We start from the raw sequence: 21,575 nt of genomic DNA on the forward strand, positions 1-21,575 counted from the left end.
AACCATTCTTGCGAACTCTTTCCTCTTTAATCTGTCTGTTTCCTGCTTAAATATTCTTTATCCCGTCCCTGTATTATAAAACCATAAATGTCTTTACAAAGTCATGTGCTCATGTTGGTTTTGTATAATTATTCTATATCCCTTAGTCATTTCCTTTCTTCTAATGCAGGCAATGGCTGAATTTTTCATTTTCCTTCTGTTATTTCAGATTACGAATCCAGGAATGACAATATGGAACTCATAGTAAAGCAGATTTCTGATGAAGCTGAATCGCACTGGATGACATCAGGAAGCACTGAAAGGAATGTTCCACAGAGTCAAGAATTTGGAGAAGTTAGTGACCTTCATGGCATGGTAGACAGGTGGCAGGTAAACCCCACTGTGGGGAAGTCAAGGCAGAACCCTTCCCAGAAAAGAGATCTTGGTGCCATCACAGACATTAACCGTAAGCAAAAAACAAATGCCGAGAGAGGTCACAAATGTAATGATTGTGGTAAATTTTTCCTTCAAGCCTCAAACTTCATTCAACATCGGCGAATCCACACGGGAGAAAAACCATTTAAGTGTGGTGAATGTGGGAAAAGCTATAATCAGCGTGTGCACCTTACTCAGCATCAACGAGTCCATACTGGTGAGAAACCCTATAAATGTCAGGTGTGCGGAAAAGCCTTCCGTGTGAGCTCCCATCTTGTCCAGCATCACAGTGTGCACAGTGGAGAGAGACCTTATGGATGTACTGAATGCGGGAAAAACTTTGGTCGGCACTCCCATCTGATTGAACACTTGAAGCGCCACTTCAGAGAGAAATCCCAAAGATGTATGTGTGAGGAGTTTGTGTTGGTGAATAAATGGGGGCAAATATTGTTTTATTAGCTTTGAACAATAATAGCACAGATGGATTGTGATAGTGGGAGCAGTAGGAAGGGACATAGATTACAATCTATTTTATTATACTTTAATTGTCAAATTAGGCAAAACCCTATGCCATCTCCCCCATCTCCACAACTTCCCTTTCTCCAGAGATGCCTGCTTTCAGCTCTGTTTCTTCTGGTAATTCCGTATTTTAAATAATTTTGCTATTGCTTACTCATCAATTTTAGACACTATCTATTGACTTTCTATTGTAAATGAGGATTTTGGCTCTTTTACTTCTTTCCTTCTTTCCCCTATCCCCAATTTAGTTATTTCACTTATTTTGTTACAATGGTACAGGAAGTTTGGAAGTAAGAAATTGGAAGGAAAAAAAATCACCCATAATCCCACTATCCTAACTAATAGAACTATTATTAGGTAGTGTATTTCCTCCTGTCCTTTTTCATAAGCCTATATTTATATAGTTGGAGGGTACAATTAAATATTAGATGTACACATTTTCCCGTGTTGCTCTGCCCTCCTGTTTGTTATTTTTGACAATCTGCTATTGTGTAGAGAGACATCACAATTTACTTGGCTGTTCTCCAGTTGAATTTTTTTTCTTTAATAGTTTTTTTTTATTTTCAATTACAGTGGGCATACACTATTATATTTGTTTCAGGTGTGCAACATGGTGATTTAAATACATCTATATAACTTATAAAGTAATCACCCCAATAAATTTCGTCTCCATCTGACACCACATATAGTTATTACAATATTATTGACTGTATTCCTTACGCTATACTTTACATCTCTATGACTATTTTGAAACTGCCAATTTGTACTTATTAATCTTTTCCCCTTTTTCGCCCAACCTCCAAACCCCCTCCCATCTGGCAACCACCAAAATGTTCTCTCTCTCTATGAGTTTGTTTCTGTTTTTGTTTGTTTTTTGTTCTTTAGAGTCCACATGTAAGTGAAATCATATAGCATTTGTTTTTCTGTGTCTGACTTACTCCACTTAGCACAATACCCTTTAGGTCCATCTGTGTTGTTGCAGATGGCAAGATTTCATTCTTTTTTCAATTTTTTTATGGCTGAGTAATATTCCATCTTATATATATGCCACCTCTTCTTTATCTATTCATCCACTGATGGACACCCAGGTTCCCTCCATGTGTCGGCTGCTGTAAATAATGCTGCAATGAACATATGGATTCACATGTGCTTTTGAAGTAGTGTTTTGGGTTTGTTTGGATAAATACTCAGAAGCAGGATTACTGATTTCTTCTTTGTCTCCTGTTATAGGCTTTATTTTAAAGTCTATTTTGTCTCGTATAAGTATTGCTACTCCAGCTTTTTGTTGGTTTCTTTTTCCATGAAATGTCTTTTTCCATCCCTTTTCTTTCAGTCTGTGTGTGTCTTTCAATCTGATGTGAGTCTCTGCTAGGCAGTATATGTAAGGGTCTTGTTTTCTTATCCATTCATTCACCCTATCTTTTGATTGGAGCATTTAATCCTTTTTCATTTGAAGTCATTGTTGATAAGAAGTTATTGCCATTTATTATTCATATTTTTTATCTCTTTTGTTTTCCTTCTTCTTCTTAAAGAAATCCTCTAACATTTCCTGTAATACTGATTTGGTGTTGAGGAACTTCTTTAGCTTTTTCTTGTCTGGGGAAGCTCTTTATCTGTCCTTCAATTCTGAATGATAGCTTTACTGGCTAGAGTAGTCTTGGTTGTCGGTTCTTGCTTTTCATCACTTTGAATGTTTCCTGCTAATCCCTTCTGGCCTGCAAAGTTTCTATTGAGAAATCAACTGACAGTCTCATGGGGGCTCCCTTGTAGGTAACTAATTGCTTTTCTCTTGCTGCCTTTAATATTTTCTTTTTATCTTTAACCTTTGGCATTTAATTATGATGTTCTTCCTGTGGGCCTCTTTGGGATCATCTTATTTGGGTCTCTGTGCTTCCTGAGCTTGTATGTCTATTTCCTTAGCCAAATTAATTTTCCATCACTATTTCTTTAAATAGGTTATCAGTTTCTTGCTCACTCTTCTCCTTTTGGTACCCCTATGATATAAATGTTGGTATTCTTGATATTGTCTCAGAGGTCTGTTAAACTATCCTCATTTTTTTTTGGATTCTTTTGTCTCGTGTTCTGATTGGCTGTTTTCTGCTACCTTATCTTCTAAATCACTGATTCGATCCTCTGCTTTATCTAATCTGCTGTTGATTCCTTTTAATGTATTCTTCATTTCATTTGCTGTATTCATTTCTTACTGGTTCTTTTTTATGTTTTCTATCTCCATTTTTATGTTTTCTGTCTCTTTGTTAAAGCCCTCACTGAGTTCATCTACTCTTCTCCTCAGTTCATTGAGCATTCTTATAACCAGTGTTTTGAACTCTGCATCTAGTAGCTTGTTTGTTTCCATTTTGTTTAGTTCTTTTTCTGGAGCTTTGTTCTGTTTTTTTTATTTGTGACATCTTTATTTGACTCCCCATTTTGGCTGTCTCCCTGTGTTTGTTGCTATGTATTAGGTAGAACTGCCACTCTTCGTAGAGAGGCCTTATGTAGGTGTCCTATGGGGCTCAGTGGCACAGTCTTCCCTGGTCACTTGAGCTAGGTACTCCAGGTATGTCCCTTGTATGGTACTCCAGGTATGTCCCTTGTATGTCCCTTGTGCGTGCCCTCCTGTGGTAGTTGAGCCTTGGTTGCTGTTTGCACATTAATGGGAGGGATTGACCCTTGGGCTGATTGGTTGTGAGGACTGGCTGGTGAGGGGCTGACTCTGTGGAGCAGGATTCACTTTAGCAGGGCTCTGGTGCCTGCTGAGTCTGTCCTTTGGCTGTGTGGTTCTCAAATACAGTCCCGGGTAGTGCTCTAGCTTAATCTGAAGCCGGCCACTGAACATGCTGGTCCCAGGGCCTCCTGGGAGGGTCTCTAGCCACAGCCTGTGCCCTGACTGGAGCCACCTGACAAGAGTCACCAAGCAGTCCTCAGATGGCCACCAGCCAGTCTGGGCTTATAGGTGCCTCAAGAGGCCAAGTCAGGAACTGAGGCCAGCTGCCACTAGTGCCGGGCTTGGGCTACTCACCAAGAGGTACAGGACACAGTGAGGCCAGATGCTTCTTGTTTGGGTTTTGCAAACCTGTGAAAGACTTTAGGAAAGTCCACAGCATGAACCAAGACAGGCTTTTTGTATGGAAAAGCCACTAAAAACAACTTGGGTGGGCCAGCAAGTTGGATAGGATGAGGCCTCAGAGAATCTCCAGGGCGGGGTGATGGGCCAGCAAGTTGGATAGCATGAGGCCTCAGAGAATCTCCAGGGCGGGGTGATGGGTATTAGCCTGGCTGACGGACACAGGGTGGAGGAGGGCTCAACAAAGGAACAATGGATTCTGCCAGTACTTCTGTCTGAAAGAAAGCTGCCCCTCCACCTCTCACCTTGAAGCCATTCAATTCAGTTCCTCTCTGTGTGTCCCTGGTGCCTTCCAAGCTGCTGCTCCAGCCCTGGAGCTCAGAGCAAGTGAGTCCATCAGTGAATGAGTCCACTTGTGGGCCCCTTAAGAGAAATGTCTTTGACTCCAGCTGCCCTCCATCTCAATCAGGCACAATCTCTGCTGGTTTTCACAGCCAGAGTTGTGGGGACTTCTCTTCCCAGCACTGGGACTCTGGGCTGGTGAGCCTGGTGTGGGGTTGGGACTCATTGCTCCTTTGGTAGGACCTCCAGAGGATATCCCTCCTGATTCTCAACTGGTACACGTGGGTGTAGGACCAGCCTGTTCAGTGTCTCCGCCCCTCCTACCAGCCTTGAGGTGGCCTCTTTTGTATGTCCACAGTTGTAGGATTTGCTGTTCAGGCTACTCCCAACGATATTTCTGTAGTTTAGTTGTAATTTTGATGTGGTCGTGTGAGGAGGCAAGCACAGTGTCTATGTACTATGCCATCTTGATGGGAATCCCCCAGTTGAACTTCTAATTTTTTCTCTTTTGTCCTGATAACTGTGCTTATGTCTTTTTCTATATTTGGGGTTATTTTCTTATAATAAATGCCCGGAAGTGGGATTAGTGGATGAAAGGCCCAAAACATCTTTATGGCTCTTGATACATATTGCTAAATTGCTTTTTGAAACAATCACACCACGTACGAGAGTATCAGTTTTACTTTCTTTCAGGGTTATCAAAAATTTGTTGTATTCTTTTTCACTAATTTGATTATGAATAAGGTTTAGTGATTTTCCTGTTTGTTTACTTATTTTTTTATCTGTTTAAGTGATATATTTATATAAGATGGCATTACTTTAATTAACCTGTGCTGTGAATTTAACGGCTATTATTAACATTATTCAGAAAACTCTTAAGACTGTCCAAAGTATTTAATTTTAAGTTATACTTTTAATGTCCCCAAACCTAGCCACTTGTCATTCATATTAATAGCCACTGCCACCACTTCCATCATGGAATAAAAGTTTATGTAGTTCATAGTGTCTTGAAAGTTATGGGTTAAGCTGAGCTATTTTCTCAGCTGGTTCTATCCCATTCTACTTGATGACTGTCTCATTGGAGAAATCTGTCTAATAGGACTCTGGACTTGGAAAGCAATTGCTTTAAAATAGTGTCTTTCCTTTTAAATCTTTCCTGCAATTGTTCTTATGACTAATGACTAGTTAATACCTACCTTCCCCCCCCCCTTTTTTTTTTTTTGATCAAAGGAGGGATACTTTTGTGTCCTCATCCAGCCATATTTATTGAGAACCTCTAGGTTAAGTGCTTGGGACACAGCAGTACACAGAACAGATGCTGTTCACGCTCTCAAGCTGATGATCTGGTGGGAGTAGCAGATATTAAAAGTCTATTCAAAACTAGACAGGTTTGAATAGATGAGCATTTCCAAAGGAGAAGTATTAAGTGCTGTGGGAGGGAAACTGAAGGTGGAATGTTGGCTAAGGTTGAAGAGAACAGAGATTCATATATCACCTACCTTTGGTGTTATATCACCAAGCGACAATCAATGTGTGCACCTAACTCAACATCAGCAAGTCCACACTGGTGAAAAACCTTATACCTGTCATTATGTGGGAAAGCGTTTAGAGTGAGGTCTCATCTTGTTCAGCATCAGTGTGCACAGTGGAGAGAGACCTCTTAAGTGTAATGAGTGTGGGAAAGGCTTTGAGAGGCGTTCACACCTTGCTGAGCATCTGAGACTCCACTCTAGAGAAAAATCCCATCAGTATCATAAATTTCATACTGATTCATCTTTCTTTTTTTCCTGTTTCCTTATCAGGTATTCTTCAATTCTATATATGCTTCATAACCCTTTGCTTCCCATTCTTCTAGTTTTTGTCAGTTCACACCATAGTTTTATTTGATTATCCTCTTTTTTCCTGACAGTTTATTTTTCTTCTGTAAAAGAACTGATGACATTTGCATCTCCTCTTTGTTTTTTCAGGCAGTGACAAAAGAAGTAAGAATACAAAATTGAATGTTAAGAAGAAAATTTCAGAATTTTCAGAAGCAGACATGGAACTATCTGGAAGAATCCAAAGAAGTGTTTCTCAAGTTCAAGATTTTGGGCAAGGCAAGTTGGATAGAAAGCAGTGCATTCCCATGAAAGAGATACTAGGACAACCTTCTTCAAAGAGGATAAATTTCAGTGAAGTTACATATGTTCACAAAAAATCCTCCACAGGAGAGAGACCACATAAATGTAATGAATGTGGAAAAAGCTTTATTCAGAGTGCCCATCTTATTCAACATCAGCGAATACACACTGGGGAGAAACCATTTAAGTGCGATGAGTGTGGGAAAAGCTACAATCAACGTGTGCACCTAACTCAACATCAGCGAGTCCACACTGGTGAAAAACCTTATACCTGTCATTTATGTGGGAAAGCTTTTAGAGTGAGGTCCCATCTTGTTCAGCATCAGAGTGTGCACAGTGGGGAGAGACCCTTTAAGTGTAATGAGTGTGGGAAAGGCTTTGGGAGGCGTTCACACCTTGCTGGGCATCTGAGACTCCACTCTAGAGAAAAATCCCATCAGTGTCATGAATGTGGAGAGATCTTCTTTCAGTATGTTAGCCTCATTGAACATCAGGTGCTCCATATGGGTCAGAAAAATGAAAAAAATGGTATTTGTGAGGAAGCATATAGTTGGAACCTAACAGTGATTGAAGATAAGAAGTTTGAGTTACAAGAGCAGCCTTATAAGTGTGACATATGTGGGAAAGCCTTTAGTTATAGCTCTGATCTTATTCAGCATTACAGAACTCATACAGCAGAGAAAACCTATAAATGTGATATATGTAGAGAAAATGTTGGCCAGTGTTCCCACATAAAACAACATCAAAAAAGCTATTCTAACATGAAATCCCATCAATGTAATGAATGTGGCAGAGGCTTCACTCTGAAGTCACATCTTAATCAACATCAGAGAATCCATACTGGTGAGAAACCCTTCCAATGTAAAGAATGTGGAATGAGTTTCAGTTGGAGTTGTAGTCTCTTCAAACATCTGAGAAGTCATGATAGGACAGATTTCATAAATACCTGAAGTGTGTAGGTGTTTCCATTGTAGCACAGCTCTTATTCAATTTTAGAAAAGTCTTCCTGAAGAAAAACCCTACTACTATAATGAATGTAATAACAACTTCAAGCAAGTTCTCCAGCTTAACCATCAAACCTACAGATATGTGGAAATCCTTCAGTTAGAATTCAGGAACACTGGAGAATAATAAATAGATACCTGTTCGCTTTTCCCATTGAGAAATACTTTCATTAGCATCTTCATAGTTAAGAGGGTAGGCAAAAGAGAACCCATGGATAAGGTGGATGAAGGAAAGCCTTCAGATGGCACTTATTCTTCATTCGAATCTCTGAACATTGATACTGAGGAAAGCCTCATAAATGCAATAGAAATAAGCTTATTTGTGGTTTCTGCCTTGTTTGACCGCTTATCTATTCAGGGAAGAGCACAAGTAAAGAGAGAACCCTTTAGCATGATACCCATTTTGGTACCTCAGCAGTGAACCTTTCCTAGAAATGATTATCCCAGTCACTAGAATGCTCCAGTCATTGTTCCCATCATAAGTATTAAACCCCTTGAAAAGAAATCAACTTAAGATATTTATATATTGGCAAAATTGGGGTTCAGAGACTGGATGGTATATGTTCCTGCTGTCATTCAATCTATAACTTCTCCATAAAACACTACTTTTTTGTTTTGTTTGATTCTACTAGCATCAAGGCTAGCTATTAGAGGAGTTAAGTTTGTCAGTTCAGGAGAAACTTGGCTAGTCATCTTGAGAAGAGGGGAGAGGGGCCTTAGCTAAATAGAGAAGAGAAGACAGGCCAAACTGTGGACTGTTTATTTTCTATTACAAGAATGAGGGCAGCTACATCCATAGAAGGAATTGGACCAAGTTGAGTTAGGAATTGTGGCCCAAGCAGTAGGTGTACCAATTCCTAGTTGCTCTGAAGATAGGTCTCCCGTATAGCATAATGACGTGTAGAATGAGTTTCAACTTGAGTCGCAGCTGTATTTGAAAGCAAACTAACTGGGAGCAGGGAGGACATGGTCTGGTTAGGCCTGCCTTGTGAGAAGGTCTGGGTAGGAGTTGGGGAAAGAAGATGACATGGATAAAAGGGTTAACCTGAGTCTGTTTTGCTAGAGAGAGTGCTTTGGGGTGCTTTTAAAGTCCTACTTCTACTTACTGCCTAGCGTACAATAAACAATAAATACTTGTTGATTATGTTGTACACTGGTGTCTTGTTCAGATCCCCTTGACCAAGCTGGCATACCCATCCCCTAGCTGCTATAAGTTTGGACTGCTAAATGCTTACAGCTCTTCACTTCTCCAGAGACTGGAGAATTGCCCTCAGTTGGTGAGAGCTGCCTCACCCAGGAGTTATCTTCCCTTCCCACTGCCCAGATAGTGACTGATTAATATAGGGATACAAAAGGCTGATTCGCTTTCCTCAAAACGGGGGATACCATAGTGTACATAGTGTAGTTAATGCTCCAGAACCCATCCTTTGTGGATCAGGCCAAGGCTAGACCTTATGAGACTACATCTGTGCTTGGCTCTTGTTTTTCTCGATCTTGTTTCATTCTCTCCCATAAAGAATTTTTCTGAAGAGTACGCCCTCGTCCAATCATGTGGCTCTGAATCCCTGTCTCAGGCTCTGCTTTAGGGAACCTGATTTGGTGCTGTGAGCAGTCCTAGGGGGCTGACTGTAAGAATGAATTATGGAGTTGGCTGCTGACCATGATACAGTGAGGACCTCATTACCGATGGAGTATTGGTAGTCCCTGGCATGTGGTGGCCATTCAGTTGTGTGATATTCACTGGTAAACTGGAATGGTAATACAGGTGGAAAGGGATGTACTGACTTGGGTAAGATTTGGTGGGGGGGGGAACGAAAATATAGAATTTGTGGTTCTTGTTGAAAGTGATTGCTCGAAGAGAAAAAATGACACACTTGACAAATAACCACTAAATGCAAAGTGTGTCAAAGGCCCTCCTTGGGAGCATTAAGTTTTATTTCCTGCAACTAGAATCACAGAGCTAAATGTCAGATGTAAGACTTGAGAATGACAACTTTAGTGAAGCCTAGTGTTAATGTTTATTGAGCATTTGCCATGTTCTAAATAGGCTAAGTGCTTTCTGTGGATCATCTCACTAATCCTCACAACATTTTGAGGAAGTTTCACTTATTAGCACTCTCATTTTAGAGTTGTGAAAAACTGAGGTTCAGAATAGGTAATTCACTTGCCAAAAGTCATAAGCCCTTGTAGTACAACTAGCATTTGTACCCAGATCACTTTGCCCCAAAGCTAAGCTCTTAAGCACTAAACTATACTGTGTCTTATATTATTACACGTCAAACATTACAGAGTAGTGAAACTCTGTTCGTGTTAATTCAATTTTAATACAAGGTATGATTAAAATCATACAATCATAGAATCTTAGAGTTGTAATGGGCCCCATGGGATCATCAAACCCAACCTGCCATCCAATGGAAGAATCCCCATTTGATTTGTAGGCATGTGCATATTAACAAGTGCTTAATAACTATGTTGAGCTGAGGAAAACATTTCCTGGCAACTCATTATCTAGTTTCTGCATGAAACCTTTTCAATGATGGGGAGTTAATTGCCTCCCAAGGCAACTGCCTTTATTGTAAAACAGCTTTGATTTCCAGAAACTTTTTTTCTGAGCTCAAAACTATGTTGATCCTTTAGTCTTGCATCTTTCATTGCTTTTAGTTGCAGAAAAAAGACAGTTTTATGATTTGAACAATTGACTGAAAAGTATTTTGCTGCCATGCAGTCACCACATCCATCACAGCCTTTCCTTCCAAACCTCCAAAAGTAAAGAGAAACAAAATATTAGGGTCACATATTTTGTTTGCTCAAGTTTGGGCAAGTTAGAGCAAGATTTGTTTGCTCAAGACACTACTTACTTTTCCTTTTAAACATGAAAATGTTGGAAAGGACTAAAGGCAAAAAAGGGAAAGAACAGTACAATCTGCATTGCACTTACGTCAGTGAATGAGTGCAGGGAACATGTAGGTTGAATTCTATAGAAATATCTGCTAAGAGATAGGGAGGAAGCCTGTGGCTGATTCTATCAAAAATGTTTATTGTTTTTACAAAAGTACCAGAGCCATCTGGGGCTGACAGGTCCCAGTCATTAGCTTGGGGTCCTTTCCCTGCAGAAGGAACAATTAGAAACAGATCCCAGGCACTAGTTCTCAAAACTTATGACCTCCACCTTTCACCCAGGAGGCTAGATTCTCCATTAGCCCCTTATCTATTTATTATTAGTGAGGAGCTGCTTCTTAACCTTGGTGTTTTCCCGAGACTGAGGAGGAGGTTAAATTACCCTAGATTTATAGAGGAAGGCTCAGGGAACCACTGGGACCCTGAGACCTGCTAGATTCCTAGCAAACGTGGAGCTCTGGGGGAGGGGCTGGGGCTGGGATCACTTCCATCAGGCTTTCTGGGGCTTGTTCTATTTGTCCTTAAGGTCCTGTGTTCTGCTCAGTGTCCCTCTCCAGGCTGACCCCATGGCTCTGAGTTCCCGGCTGCAGGTGGTAGAGGGGATGTGAGCTGCTTGTAGTCACTGCCCACCCTCAACCCGCCCCCACCCCCACTTCCGAATCTGGCCCTAGCAGGATGTTGATAGAAGCGTCTCTCCCACGTTTCCCTCTCCCCATTCCCAGGCCAGCTTTGTGCTTTGACAACCTAAACGATAGCATTCATTAGGAAAGGCGTTGGAGATAAAGCCTAAGACATTAGCATTTTTCTGCCTTTGTACAGAATCATAGGATGACTTCACCATAAAGTGCAACTCTGGTGGTTTGGACCAAAGGAGAAAGAACAGCACCTAGAGCAGGTCCAGAAAAAGGAAAGTATAAAATTTGGAGTGACCACAAATTTGAACGTGCCAAATCACATGTAGTAGAACTAAGAGACATTCCTTGAAATCAGAATGAGATAAGGAGAAAAATTAACAGAAGTACTCTTGCTCCATGGGTAGTAAACTAATAAAGTGCCTGCAGAGATACACAAAATATAGCAGATAAAAAATTACGGAAATTCAAGGATGAGCACCAAAATGGAGGAACTAGTGTGTTTTAGAATTGATGTCAGTGACAATTTTACCTATTCATAACACATCTGTTCCTTGGTACTTCTGACAGAGGCAAAATTATGAGCATGATAAATCATGAGTTTGATGCAATATGGCAACTGTTTTGTTTTAACCTTGGCTGGAAATATTACATATATGTATCACTGATCATGAGGACAACCAAGAGAGAATATGACTGGACTAGCACAAGCCCATCACTAAGTCTGGATAAATAACTTTAACAAACCATTGGGACAGTAATATAATCTCGTTTCTAAGAGGAAAAAAAAAAGTTATATTTGTTGTGCAATTGGTAATGTGGTTATTATTATATTAAGTACCTTACATGGTATTTTAGTCTGCTGTGGTGGTCATAACAAAATGCCAGAGACTAGGTGGCTTAAACAATAGAACTTTATTTTCTTACCATTCTGGAGGCTGGAAATCAGATCAAGGTGCCTACAGGGTTGATTTCTACTGAGCCCTCTCTCCTTGGTTTGCAGACAGCTGTCTTCTCACGGTGTCCTCACATGGCCTTTCCTCTGTGCACTCCTGGTGTCTGTTCCTTTTCTTATAAGGATACCAGTCCTATCGATGAGGGCCCACCCTTATGACTTCGTTTAACCTCAGTTACCTCCTTAAAGGCTCTATCTCCAAACAGTCACACAGGGGGTTAGAATTTCTATGTATGAATTTCAGGGGAGGGGGACACTATTCGGTCTATAACACATGACTCACCACGTATTTGCAATAATTACTTAGGAGTATATCCCAGTTTTACAGCTGAGCAATCTGAGTCCCAGAAAGTTAATAAATTGTCCATGGTCAGATAAGTAGTCAGAGTTGGAGTCAGGATTGAAACCCTGATGTACACAGCTCTGAAGACTGAGGTATTTTAAAAATAATTTTTTTAATTGAAGAAATGATTTAAATTTCCCCCGTTTACCTCCTCTCTTCCCTTTCCGCACTACCCTCTGGTAACCACTAGTCCATTGTCCATGTCCATGAGTCTCTGTTTGTCCTGTTCATTTGTTGCTTTTAGGTTTATATTCCACATATAAGTGATATAATTTTCAACTTTTTCTAATTGTCTTATTTCGCTTAGCATGAGTATCTCGAGGCCCATCCATGTTGTCACAAATGGCAATATTTCATCTCTTCTTATTGACGCCTTAGTTTTTTCTCTGCAGCATGTGGATTATCTTCTTTCCTTAATATATTTCTATGAGTATTTATATTTTATGTTTATGTAATATAAGTTTCCAAAACATTGTCATATGATCTTCCTAAGCTCTGCAGGGAAAGTAAACAGTATAATCCCATTTTACAGATGAGGAAATGGAGGCACAGTGACCCTGAGCAGGTCACTACTTTCTCTTTGTTCTTGTTTTTTATCATATGAAAGGTGAGGTGGTTAGATTAAATAGCTTCTGAGGGCCCTTCCACCTCTATCACTATAATTCTGTGACCTTTCAAAGACAGATAGGAATGGGGAAAATAGACCCTGATCTACATTCATTCATTCATCATTGAATTTAATAAATATCTGTTGAGGACCTACTTTGTGTGACATTGACTACAAATATAGATTACAAATAATTAAAAAATTTGGAAATGTCACAAAGAAAAAGGACAGAATAATAAGAGACTAAATAACAAAGGCACTTTAAATTGGTGAACAAGGAAGTTCTCTAAGTCAGATTTGAACTGAGACCAGAAAGAAGGTATGGAGCTGAGAGACTGAATATGAAAACAGACAGTTGCCAGATCATACATAAAAATAGAACCTGACCTACAATCTGCAGCACCAGCCCAGGAAACCAACCCATTTTCTACACTATCCAGCCCAGGAAGCCAACCTACTATCTACAGGTCAAACATGTAGGAAGTTAGACCACTGTCTGTAGCAACCAGTCCAGAAAGTCAAACAGTAACCCTTGTAAAAATGATCCCGAATAACCAGGGCTTGTTTAGTAACTGAGAGCTTTCTTAATCTTTGTCCTCGCTTCCAACTTAGGACCAACTGGAGAAAGCCAAATATGTATACTTAACTAGTCGCAAAGGATGCCCTTCTTCTAGTGAGCTTGCTTAAAGCTTCCTCAGGCCAACAGCTCCAATCAGGGCACACCTAGACCTTCCCCTTTGTCCACTCCTTTGCCTGGCTTTGAGTTCCTGCCAAAACATAAAGTGATTGTGGCTGACTACCTTGCTATAGGGGGCTCTAATAAATAACCTTCACTTGTTCTCATTTAGATGATTTCTGTTCAATTCCACGGTGTTAGCTGAATAAAAGGAAATAGTTCTAAGAAGAAGGAATTGGCTGCAGCATGATGAACTAGAGAGTGGTACGTGGTGAAGCAGGTAAAGTAGATAAGGGCTGATCACCAAGATTCTTGTAGTTAATTGGATTTTATTCTAAATGCAATGGGAAATTATTAAAGAGTTTTAAACAGAGGCAAGGCACAATCCTGTTAATATTTTTAAAAGTCACTGCAGACTGAAGAATGGGGGCATTGAAAGCAGATATAAACAGGATCACTTAGATTATACTCCTCAATGGCTTAAAGCATGGGTGGTGGAGGATTTGACTAGGGGGAGTGGATTGGAGAGATGTGGAGTAGGTCAGTTTGATATTTAAAAGTAGAATGATAAAAATCATTGAATCATATAATGGTTAGATTTTATGATATGTAAATTATGTCTCAAGAATGCTGTTTTCAAAAAATACAGTTGGCAGAACTTAATGATAGGTTGGAGGTGGGGTAGTGAATGAGAAGTAGTTGTCAATACTGATTACTGAGTTTCTATTCTGGATTCAGCATTGGGTGACTGGTGGTGTCATTTACTGAACTAGGAATGATTGAGACACAAGAAAGGATAGGATTGTTATGGTATGTGCAGGGTATAGGGAGACAAAGTTTAGTTTTGGACATGTTATATTTTGAAATACATCAGAGATATCCAAATGGAGATATTCGGTGGATAGTTTACATAGTCCTAAACTCAGAGGATATATCTGGGATAATGTTTTGAATTTGTCAATGGTAAACTAATAAATAGTCTTTAAAACCATAGGAATGACTCGGGTCATTCTGGCAAGAGCAGTTTTAGTGGAGTGGAGAATCTGGATTGGAGTGGATTGAAGAGTGACAAGGAAACAAAGGGTCCACATCACTTGTATTGACAGCATTGAGAAGCATGAGGCATGGAAAGTGAATGGATGTGTAAGGGACAAAGAGGAGATTGTGTAATATGGGAGGTATGAGAACAAGTTTGTATGATCTTAGAAATAAGCCAGGAAAAAGTGAGAGGTTAGAAGCCAGAAAAGAGAATAATAGAATTTAAGTTCTGGAGAAGAAAGGAGGATGTGGAACTAGGAGCACAAGTGGAGGTATTTGCCTCTAATAGAAGGACCAACATCTCCATTGTATAGAAGGGAAAAAAAGGAAAAAAAAATGAATGGATACACAAAGATTTGGTAATAGGAAGATCAAGTTTACAATTATGTTTCTCAATTAAGAAAACTAAATACAAGTTGAGATCATCTGCTGAAATGTGGCAGACAGTGGAGATTGAGGAGGTTTGGAAGTGTTAGGAACTTGTCTACATGAAATGATTTATTACTATATTGATCTTCTTATAATCTGGGCACTCATCAAAATAGTAAGTGAGGCACCCCCATTGAGTAATTTTTGTGCTGTCCCACATCCTCTGTCCAGCCAAGTCCCTCAAGCAAATGTTCACTGCATACATTGTATGTGTCATCTCTGTAGTAAATACTCTATGAAAGTTATTCTTAAAACTTGATAAGGAAGTTGCCTTAAAAGTGTGATATTAACCATAAGTTAGAATGTTCAGAGAAGTTCATCCACGTGAGGTGGAGAGATCAGAGAGTACTGAACTTCCGGCCCCTGTAAGTGGCAGACTGATGACCATCTTGTAAGGATCTTGTAAGAATGGCCCTGTACTGATGGGAAATGTACTAAATGACCTTTCACGCCATGTGTCTATACTAGCAAGTCTGTGAGGCTGAGCTAGCTCCAGAAGGCACTATGGAGAAGGTGACCTTGAAGGTGACTTGGAATGCCATGGGATATTAACGTGCACTTCTGCTTTCCATGCAAAATCCCCAAAGATCCCTTTGTCCCTTCTTCCCTGGCCATTCTCAAAGAGCGAGGTAAGAACTTTCTAATTATAATCTGTCAAAGAAGGGTCCAAATTTGACTTTCTGCCTCTATTTTCTGAATGACTTTACTGCCAGAAACTCAACAGACCTAAGGAGGGAATTGGGCCAAATCTAGACTTCTTTTGTAGACTTCTTTTGTCACCACCGTGGTGATGTGGGGGCAAATTATAATAACTGGAAACACAGTAACAGTGGTGGTGGATTTTGCTGCTGTGGTTGTATATGAGAAATGTAATTGGAGGTACCTGCCTCTGCCATTGAGGGAGATAAGACCGAAAACTAAAGAAAGAAAGCCTCTCGAGGTCACAGGAGGCTCTATTCTCTACACCCGCTTCACCCTACTCTGCCAATTTAACTATCCAGTTTTTACCTCAGCTCTTCTTTCTCAAGTTGCAGAAGGTATTGTGAGCCACCTTCGCTGACCAAGTTTCTCCAGCAGCACTAGGGGAAAGGGCTCTGCAAAGGGATCAGGGTCTAAATGGGGACTGATAATAGAATGTTAATAAAGTGCCTCAAATAACTTAGTTTTCTTCCATTGCCCTGAATTGTCTTTATACAAGTGTCCATAATTTGTTATAGTGCCAGCATTTATTTCACATATGTTGTCTTCGTGAATCTCTCTTGCCTTGAAAGAAGTGAGCATGCATGTCACGTTCTTCTCTGAGGTTGGAAAGCTAACCAACAGTGTCTTCTGCCTCCTTTCCCTCTCCTCAGAACCTGAAACAGGTCTATCACTGGGGATTGCCAATGACTGTTAGTAAAATGATACTGCTCCACCCTTCTTTCCTGATATTGCTATTCCTAGCCACCATTCTACCCTCTTCTTTCCCCTAGAAGTATACTGTGTGGTTCTTTTCTTTTGGTGTCTGATCTCAAGTCTTTGTTCTAGTGAATACAGACAGCAGCTGGCCCTCCAGTGGGGGATTAGGGAGTACAGATAGCCCATATATCACCTAGTGGCTGTAGGCTGTAAGCAGCCCTACTACACCTTCAGCCACAGAGTCACCTTGCCTTCCTAAATATGAGCACAGAATTTTCCTCTTTTGCACCTTTGACTTCACCCCCATTCATGCCTTCTCTCACAGCCTACGAAGCTGAGAAGAGAACATTAGTGACCCCCAAAGATTCAGAGAAGGCATATCTTGAAAAAAAGCGATGTATTCAAGATTGTAAATTGGCTAATGGAACTGTGTGTCTCTAAGGCAATCAATTAGAATATGAAACAGTTATTTTTTGTTTGTGCCACTTGTTAAAAGTACAGAAAGAGGAAAGATTACACTGTACTCTCTTTAAAAAGAAAAACCCATTTGAACATTAAGAGTTCGTAAAGCAATGATTCTTAACATTTGGGGGTCAGGTAACCCTTTTAGAAAATGTTGAGATTCACCAGCTTCTTCTCAGAAAAGTGTACATTTATACAGAGTTTTATGCACAAAGTTAGAGTCTGTGGACCTGCTGAAATTCCAGAAGAAAAGGCACAGGGGAAAAGCTGATAGAGGAGCCACAGCAGGTGTACATTGGGATGGAGGCCAATAATACCTAAAGTAAGAAAACACCAAAGCGTGAGGCATGAGATGTAATGCTCTTCGGATACCTGAGGAGGAGTTAGAGACTGGAGAAAAGTCCAGTTTATGGATTATAAGGGAGAAAGCAGGCAAAAATTATACTTTGGAAGCTCAGAGAGTAAAGAAAAACAGAACTTATCTTTTCTTTCTTTCTTTCTTTTTTTTTTTTTGCTTTGATGGTATATTATACATACTAATCTTTCAATAATATTGCACAAAATATGTGTATTTCTTAAAAACCTGGTTGTTAACCTAGGTAATATTTGCCTAAAGGATCCAACATGCTTTAGCCAGAGAAAGGAAATAAAGCCAAAAATGGACAAGTGGAGAAGAGAGAAACTCTCAGAATTTATCCTAAAATCAGTGTTTATGGCTGAGAGAACCCTATTACAAATTCCAAGGTTTATGTCCTTTCATATCAAAGCAATCTTGTCTTGGTCTCAATATCTCTGACCCTTGATTGGTATTATTTTGATTGGCTGAATGTAAAGATAGGAAATGGGAAGTGAGAAGACACTCTCACATGAGAGTACCTAGCTATCTCTTTAACACTATGCAGTTAATTCTGGGAATAAAGGAAAACAATAGATAGCTTTGATCTTGTGGTATTTTATCCATGAGACAGGTCACCTTTGGGGTAGTGGATTCTCTCCTTTGCCTGGTGTGGTTGCTTATGACCAAGGAAATATAATTTTATAGAACTTTTCTCTTGTCAAACCATTCCTGAGCTGTGGGTTTTCTGTATCTTAAAAGATGAAGCTGCCACCAAATCTCTTCTCCTGTGCACAACACTGATACATTATCTTTCCCAGGTAGATTCCATAATATAAAATTAAGCTGGTGCCATGACCAAAATTTTCCCACATGCAGGATACGTAAGGCTTCTCCTGTGCATCACAAAGATTTTGCTGAGGCTGGAAGCCTTCTCATATCCATTGCACGCACCAGAGGGTCTCTCCCCAGCTGGATTCTCTGGGGCATGGTGTGGTGTGAGCTTTACCTGAAGCTTTTCCCACACTCACCACAACGATGGGGATTTCTCCTCAGTGTGGCCACCTGGGGGTGATGAGGGTGCTGATCTCTCTGAAGCTTTTGCCACTGACAACATTTTGATGTCATGTAAGTGTGGATTCTCTGGTGAACAATCTGAGTGGTGCATGTTAGGTTTTCTCATAGTCAAGGCAATGATACAGCCTCTCCCAGGTGTGGGACATGAGCCAGAAATAAATCCTTTCTTGCACTCACTGCACACTCAAGGCCTCTCTTGGGTGTGCGCTCCAAGCTCTGCTCTGGCTAGAACTTTCCCACATTCTTTACACTGGCAGTGCTTCTCCCTGACACATGTCTTCTGATGGCACACCAAGTTAGAGCTCTGCCAGAGCTTGACCCATTCTCCCCTGTGTGGTTTATAAAGACAGAAAAGATGGTACTTTCACCAAAAACTTGTTTCTGAGGTTATTTTCCCAGGCGTCTCTGTAAGCATCTCCACAATGCTTACTCTTCCGCCCAAACTTTCACAGCCTTGCCCCGCATCATGGACAATCTGTTGTCTGGTTTTCCTAACAATGTCCTGGAAGTTTCATTTTTCTCACCATTTTCTGCCTCGAAGGCTTTGCATCCTTTTTCTTTACTTTACAATCTAAAGGAAAAAATAAGAAGAGCAGGTATTAGTCTTGAAATAGGATTTGGAACTGGGAGAATGGATAATTGGAACAATTACACTAGACTAAGTTAAAGTGCAAGTTCCTCTGAATAAAGGAATTTACAGAGTTCAAAGTCAAAGAGAAAAGGAGGGAGGCTTGGGTGACTGTCCTAACAACACCTGAGCAAGGTCTTTTCATAGGCCATATTCATATTGATGGTTCTGAATGTTTATTTTATAGTCTGTTTTGTATTCACTTCTTCTATGAAGACTTATTTAGTTAATTCCACCTCTGCTCAACAATTTAAACTACTCATATCTCTCTCTCTCTCTCTCTCTCTCTCTCTCTCTCTCTCTCTCTCTCTCTCTGCCATGTGTGTAGCACTTACTACATGTCAGGCACTTTCTCAGGTTCAATATATATATATTCAATCAATTCTTATAGCAACCTTATTAGGTAGGTCCTATTATTCTTCCCATTTTATAGAAGAGAAAACTGAGCCACACAGAGGTTAAGTATCTTGCCCAAGTACAGGCTCATATGTGCTAGAAACAGGATTCCATCCCAGGCAGAATGGCTTCAGTGTCTGTGCTCTTCAAGCTTCCTATGTGAGCATACTTGACTTCTCAAGATTGGAAAGAAACTTTTGAAGACCAAGTATTCTGCCTCTGATTCTGTTGAGGGTGTCATGTAGTCCAAATATACATTTGCAGAAACCCTAGAGAAAAAGGTATATTATGTGCTTAACAGGAAGGGTGCATAATTCATCTAATTGGTTGAAGAATAAATGTTCTCCTGCTGGTTGAAACCAAAAACTCAGAAGCAATGGAACAAATCTGAATCCAGCAACCCAGCCTGGGATTCCTGCTTACCCTTTTTTTCTCAGGAGAGAGATGCTCATGGGCCCTCTAATATACTGAGAATTGTCATAAAGCTATACATCTATTTGAAGACCTGGCACAGTGAACTGGCCACAGTATCCTTTGTTCTGCTACAAACCTGAGACCTCTAAGCCCTCCCTCACTTTTCTAACTACTCTGTCTAATTTCCCACCCTTTTTTCTGTTCCTCAAAGACCCATATCTTCCCTTTTATCTTTCTACTAATTTTTATGTGTCTACTTACTTATGCCAATTTCTCTGTACATTCTCATAATGCACATCGGTGTGTGGGAGATACTTGCATACCTGGGGGACATGGACATAAAATATGTTTGTAACTGTATTCATTTATCAAGAGGTATTTTTTCTTCCATGCAGAAAAGAGTGGCCAGGAAAAGACAGCCTATGAATAAGTACAGTTACATATGTCAGATATTCAGCTATTTATTTTTATTTTAATGATAAAATTAAGAGTAGTAATAGGCCAAATTGATTTTCACCAATATACCAAGCAATATTTTCTTCAATAAAACTGTGACATGGGCAGAAAACTGGAGATATTCTATGGTCTAGAAAATTGTGTAATGTGATTTGAAATATATCACTCTGTATTCTCTGGTCATTGTTATGCTGTAATTTCTGGGAGCTCTCTTGCCATAGAGCATAGGCTTTGCATCAGGCAGACTTTGGTAGATATTCTATCTCTGCCATTTGGTAAATGTGACAGTGGGCCATTTATTGAGTTTTTTGAGCATTTTCTTCATCTGTAAAAAGAGAAAAATAACAGCTTCCTACTGTGTTACTGTGAGGTCAAAAAATGAAAGTACCTAACGTAGTGCCAGACACATAGCAGGTGCTCTACAAATGTAACTTTTCTTCCTTATCTCCTAGTCTCTCCCATGGTTGTCCCCCTTCAGCTTCTGTTTTTGTCCCCATATGGAAACAGAGGGGTACCATTTGTTGCCTTCTTTCTGCCATCATCCTCAGCTGATCAGGGAAGTTTTCCATCATTATTTCTTCAAATATATATTCAATTTCTTGCTCTCCCTCTTCAAGATCCCCTATGACATGGATATTTTTACCTTTAATGTGAATATAGGCTCTTTAAATTATTATTATAGTCTTGGCTTCTATTTCTTGCCATTCTTATTGTGTATCCTTTGCTTTCCCATCCTTTATATAGGTCATTTGATCCTCTTCTTTATTCACTTTGTTTTTTTCATTTAATATACTTCTCATTTCAGATAATGTGTTCTTCATTTCTGACTGATTCCCTTTTATAATTTCCATTTCCATTTTTTATGTTTTTTATCTCTTTGTTGGAGTTCTCTACATTTCCCAAAAGTTCATTGAGCATCTTTATAATCAATGTTTTGAAGTTTGCATCTGTTAGATTACTTGACTCCATTATATCTGGATCTCTGTTCTGTTCTCTCATATGGCTTCTGCTTCTTGTTTTCCCATTTTAGCTGTCTTTCCATGTCTGTTTCTATGTACTAAGAAAAGCTCCTAAGTCTCTCGGTTCGGTTAGTGTGAATTTGTGAAGTAGGTGTCTGTCCAATGGCACAGTCCTGAGAGGGGCTCCGCTACAAGCCAAACTTAGCCCAAGCCTCTGCCCCTCTGGGGCCACCTGTTAAGATTCAGCAAGCAATCCACAGATGCTGTGCTTATAGTTGCCTCAAAAGGCCACACCTCAAAAGAAACCAAGGCCAGCTGCCTCCGGTGCGTGTCGAGGTGCTGCTCAGCAAGGAGCACCTGACTCGCTGAGGACACATTTGGATGTGGCTTGGGGGGGGGTGCAAGTGGGG

General features: G+C 40.1%; 1 protein-coding gene across 17 annotated transcripts in view; it reads left to right on the forward strand.

The window, feature by feature from the left end:
* ZKSCAN5 (zinc finger with KRAB and SCAN domains 5) overlaps positions 1-8,614 on the forward strand; it is a 22,420-nt gene extending 13,806 nt beyond the window's left edge. For all 17 annotated transcript variants that reach the window (XM_025047827.1, XM_025047826.1, XM_015590376.2 and 14 more), the window contains 2 exons: positions 209-817; positions 6,307-8,614. In XM_025047827.1, coding sequence (XP_024903595.1) covers positions 209-817; positions 6,307-7,409 — 1,712 coding nt within the window. In that variant the 3' untranslated portion in view covers positions 7,410-8,614. The remainder of the gene's footprint in view (positions 1-208; positions 818-6,306) is intronic.
* Positions 8,615-21,575: the final 12,961 nt, after the last annotated feature.

This window comes from Pteropus alecto, unplaced genomic scaffold, assembly GCF_000325575.1.
Source record: "Pteropus alecto unplaced genomic scaffold, ASM32557v1 scaffold20, whole genome shotgun sequence".
Taxonomy (NCBI): Eukaryota; Metazoa; Chordata; class Mammalia; order Chiroptera; family Pteropodidae; genus Pteropus; species Pteropus alecto.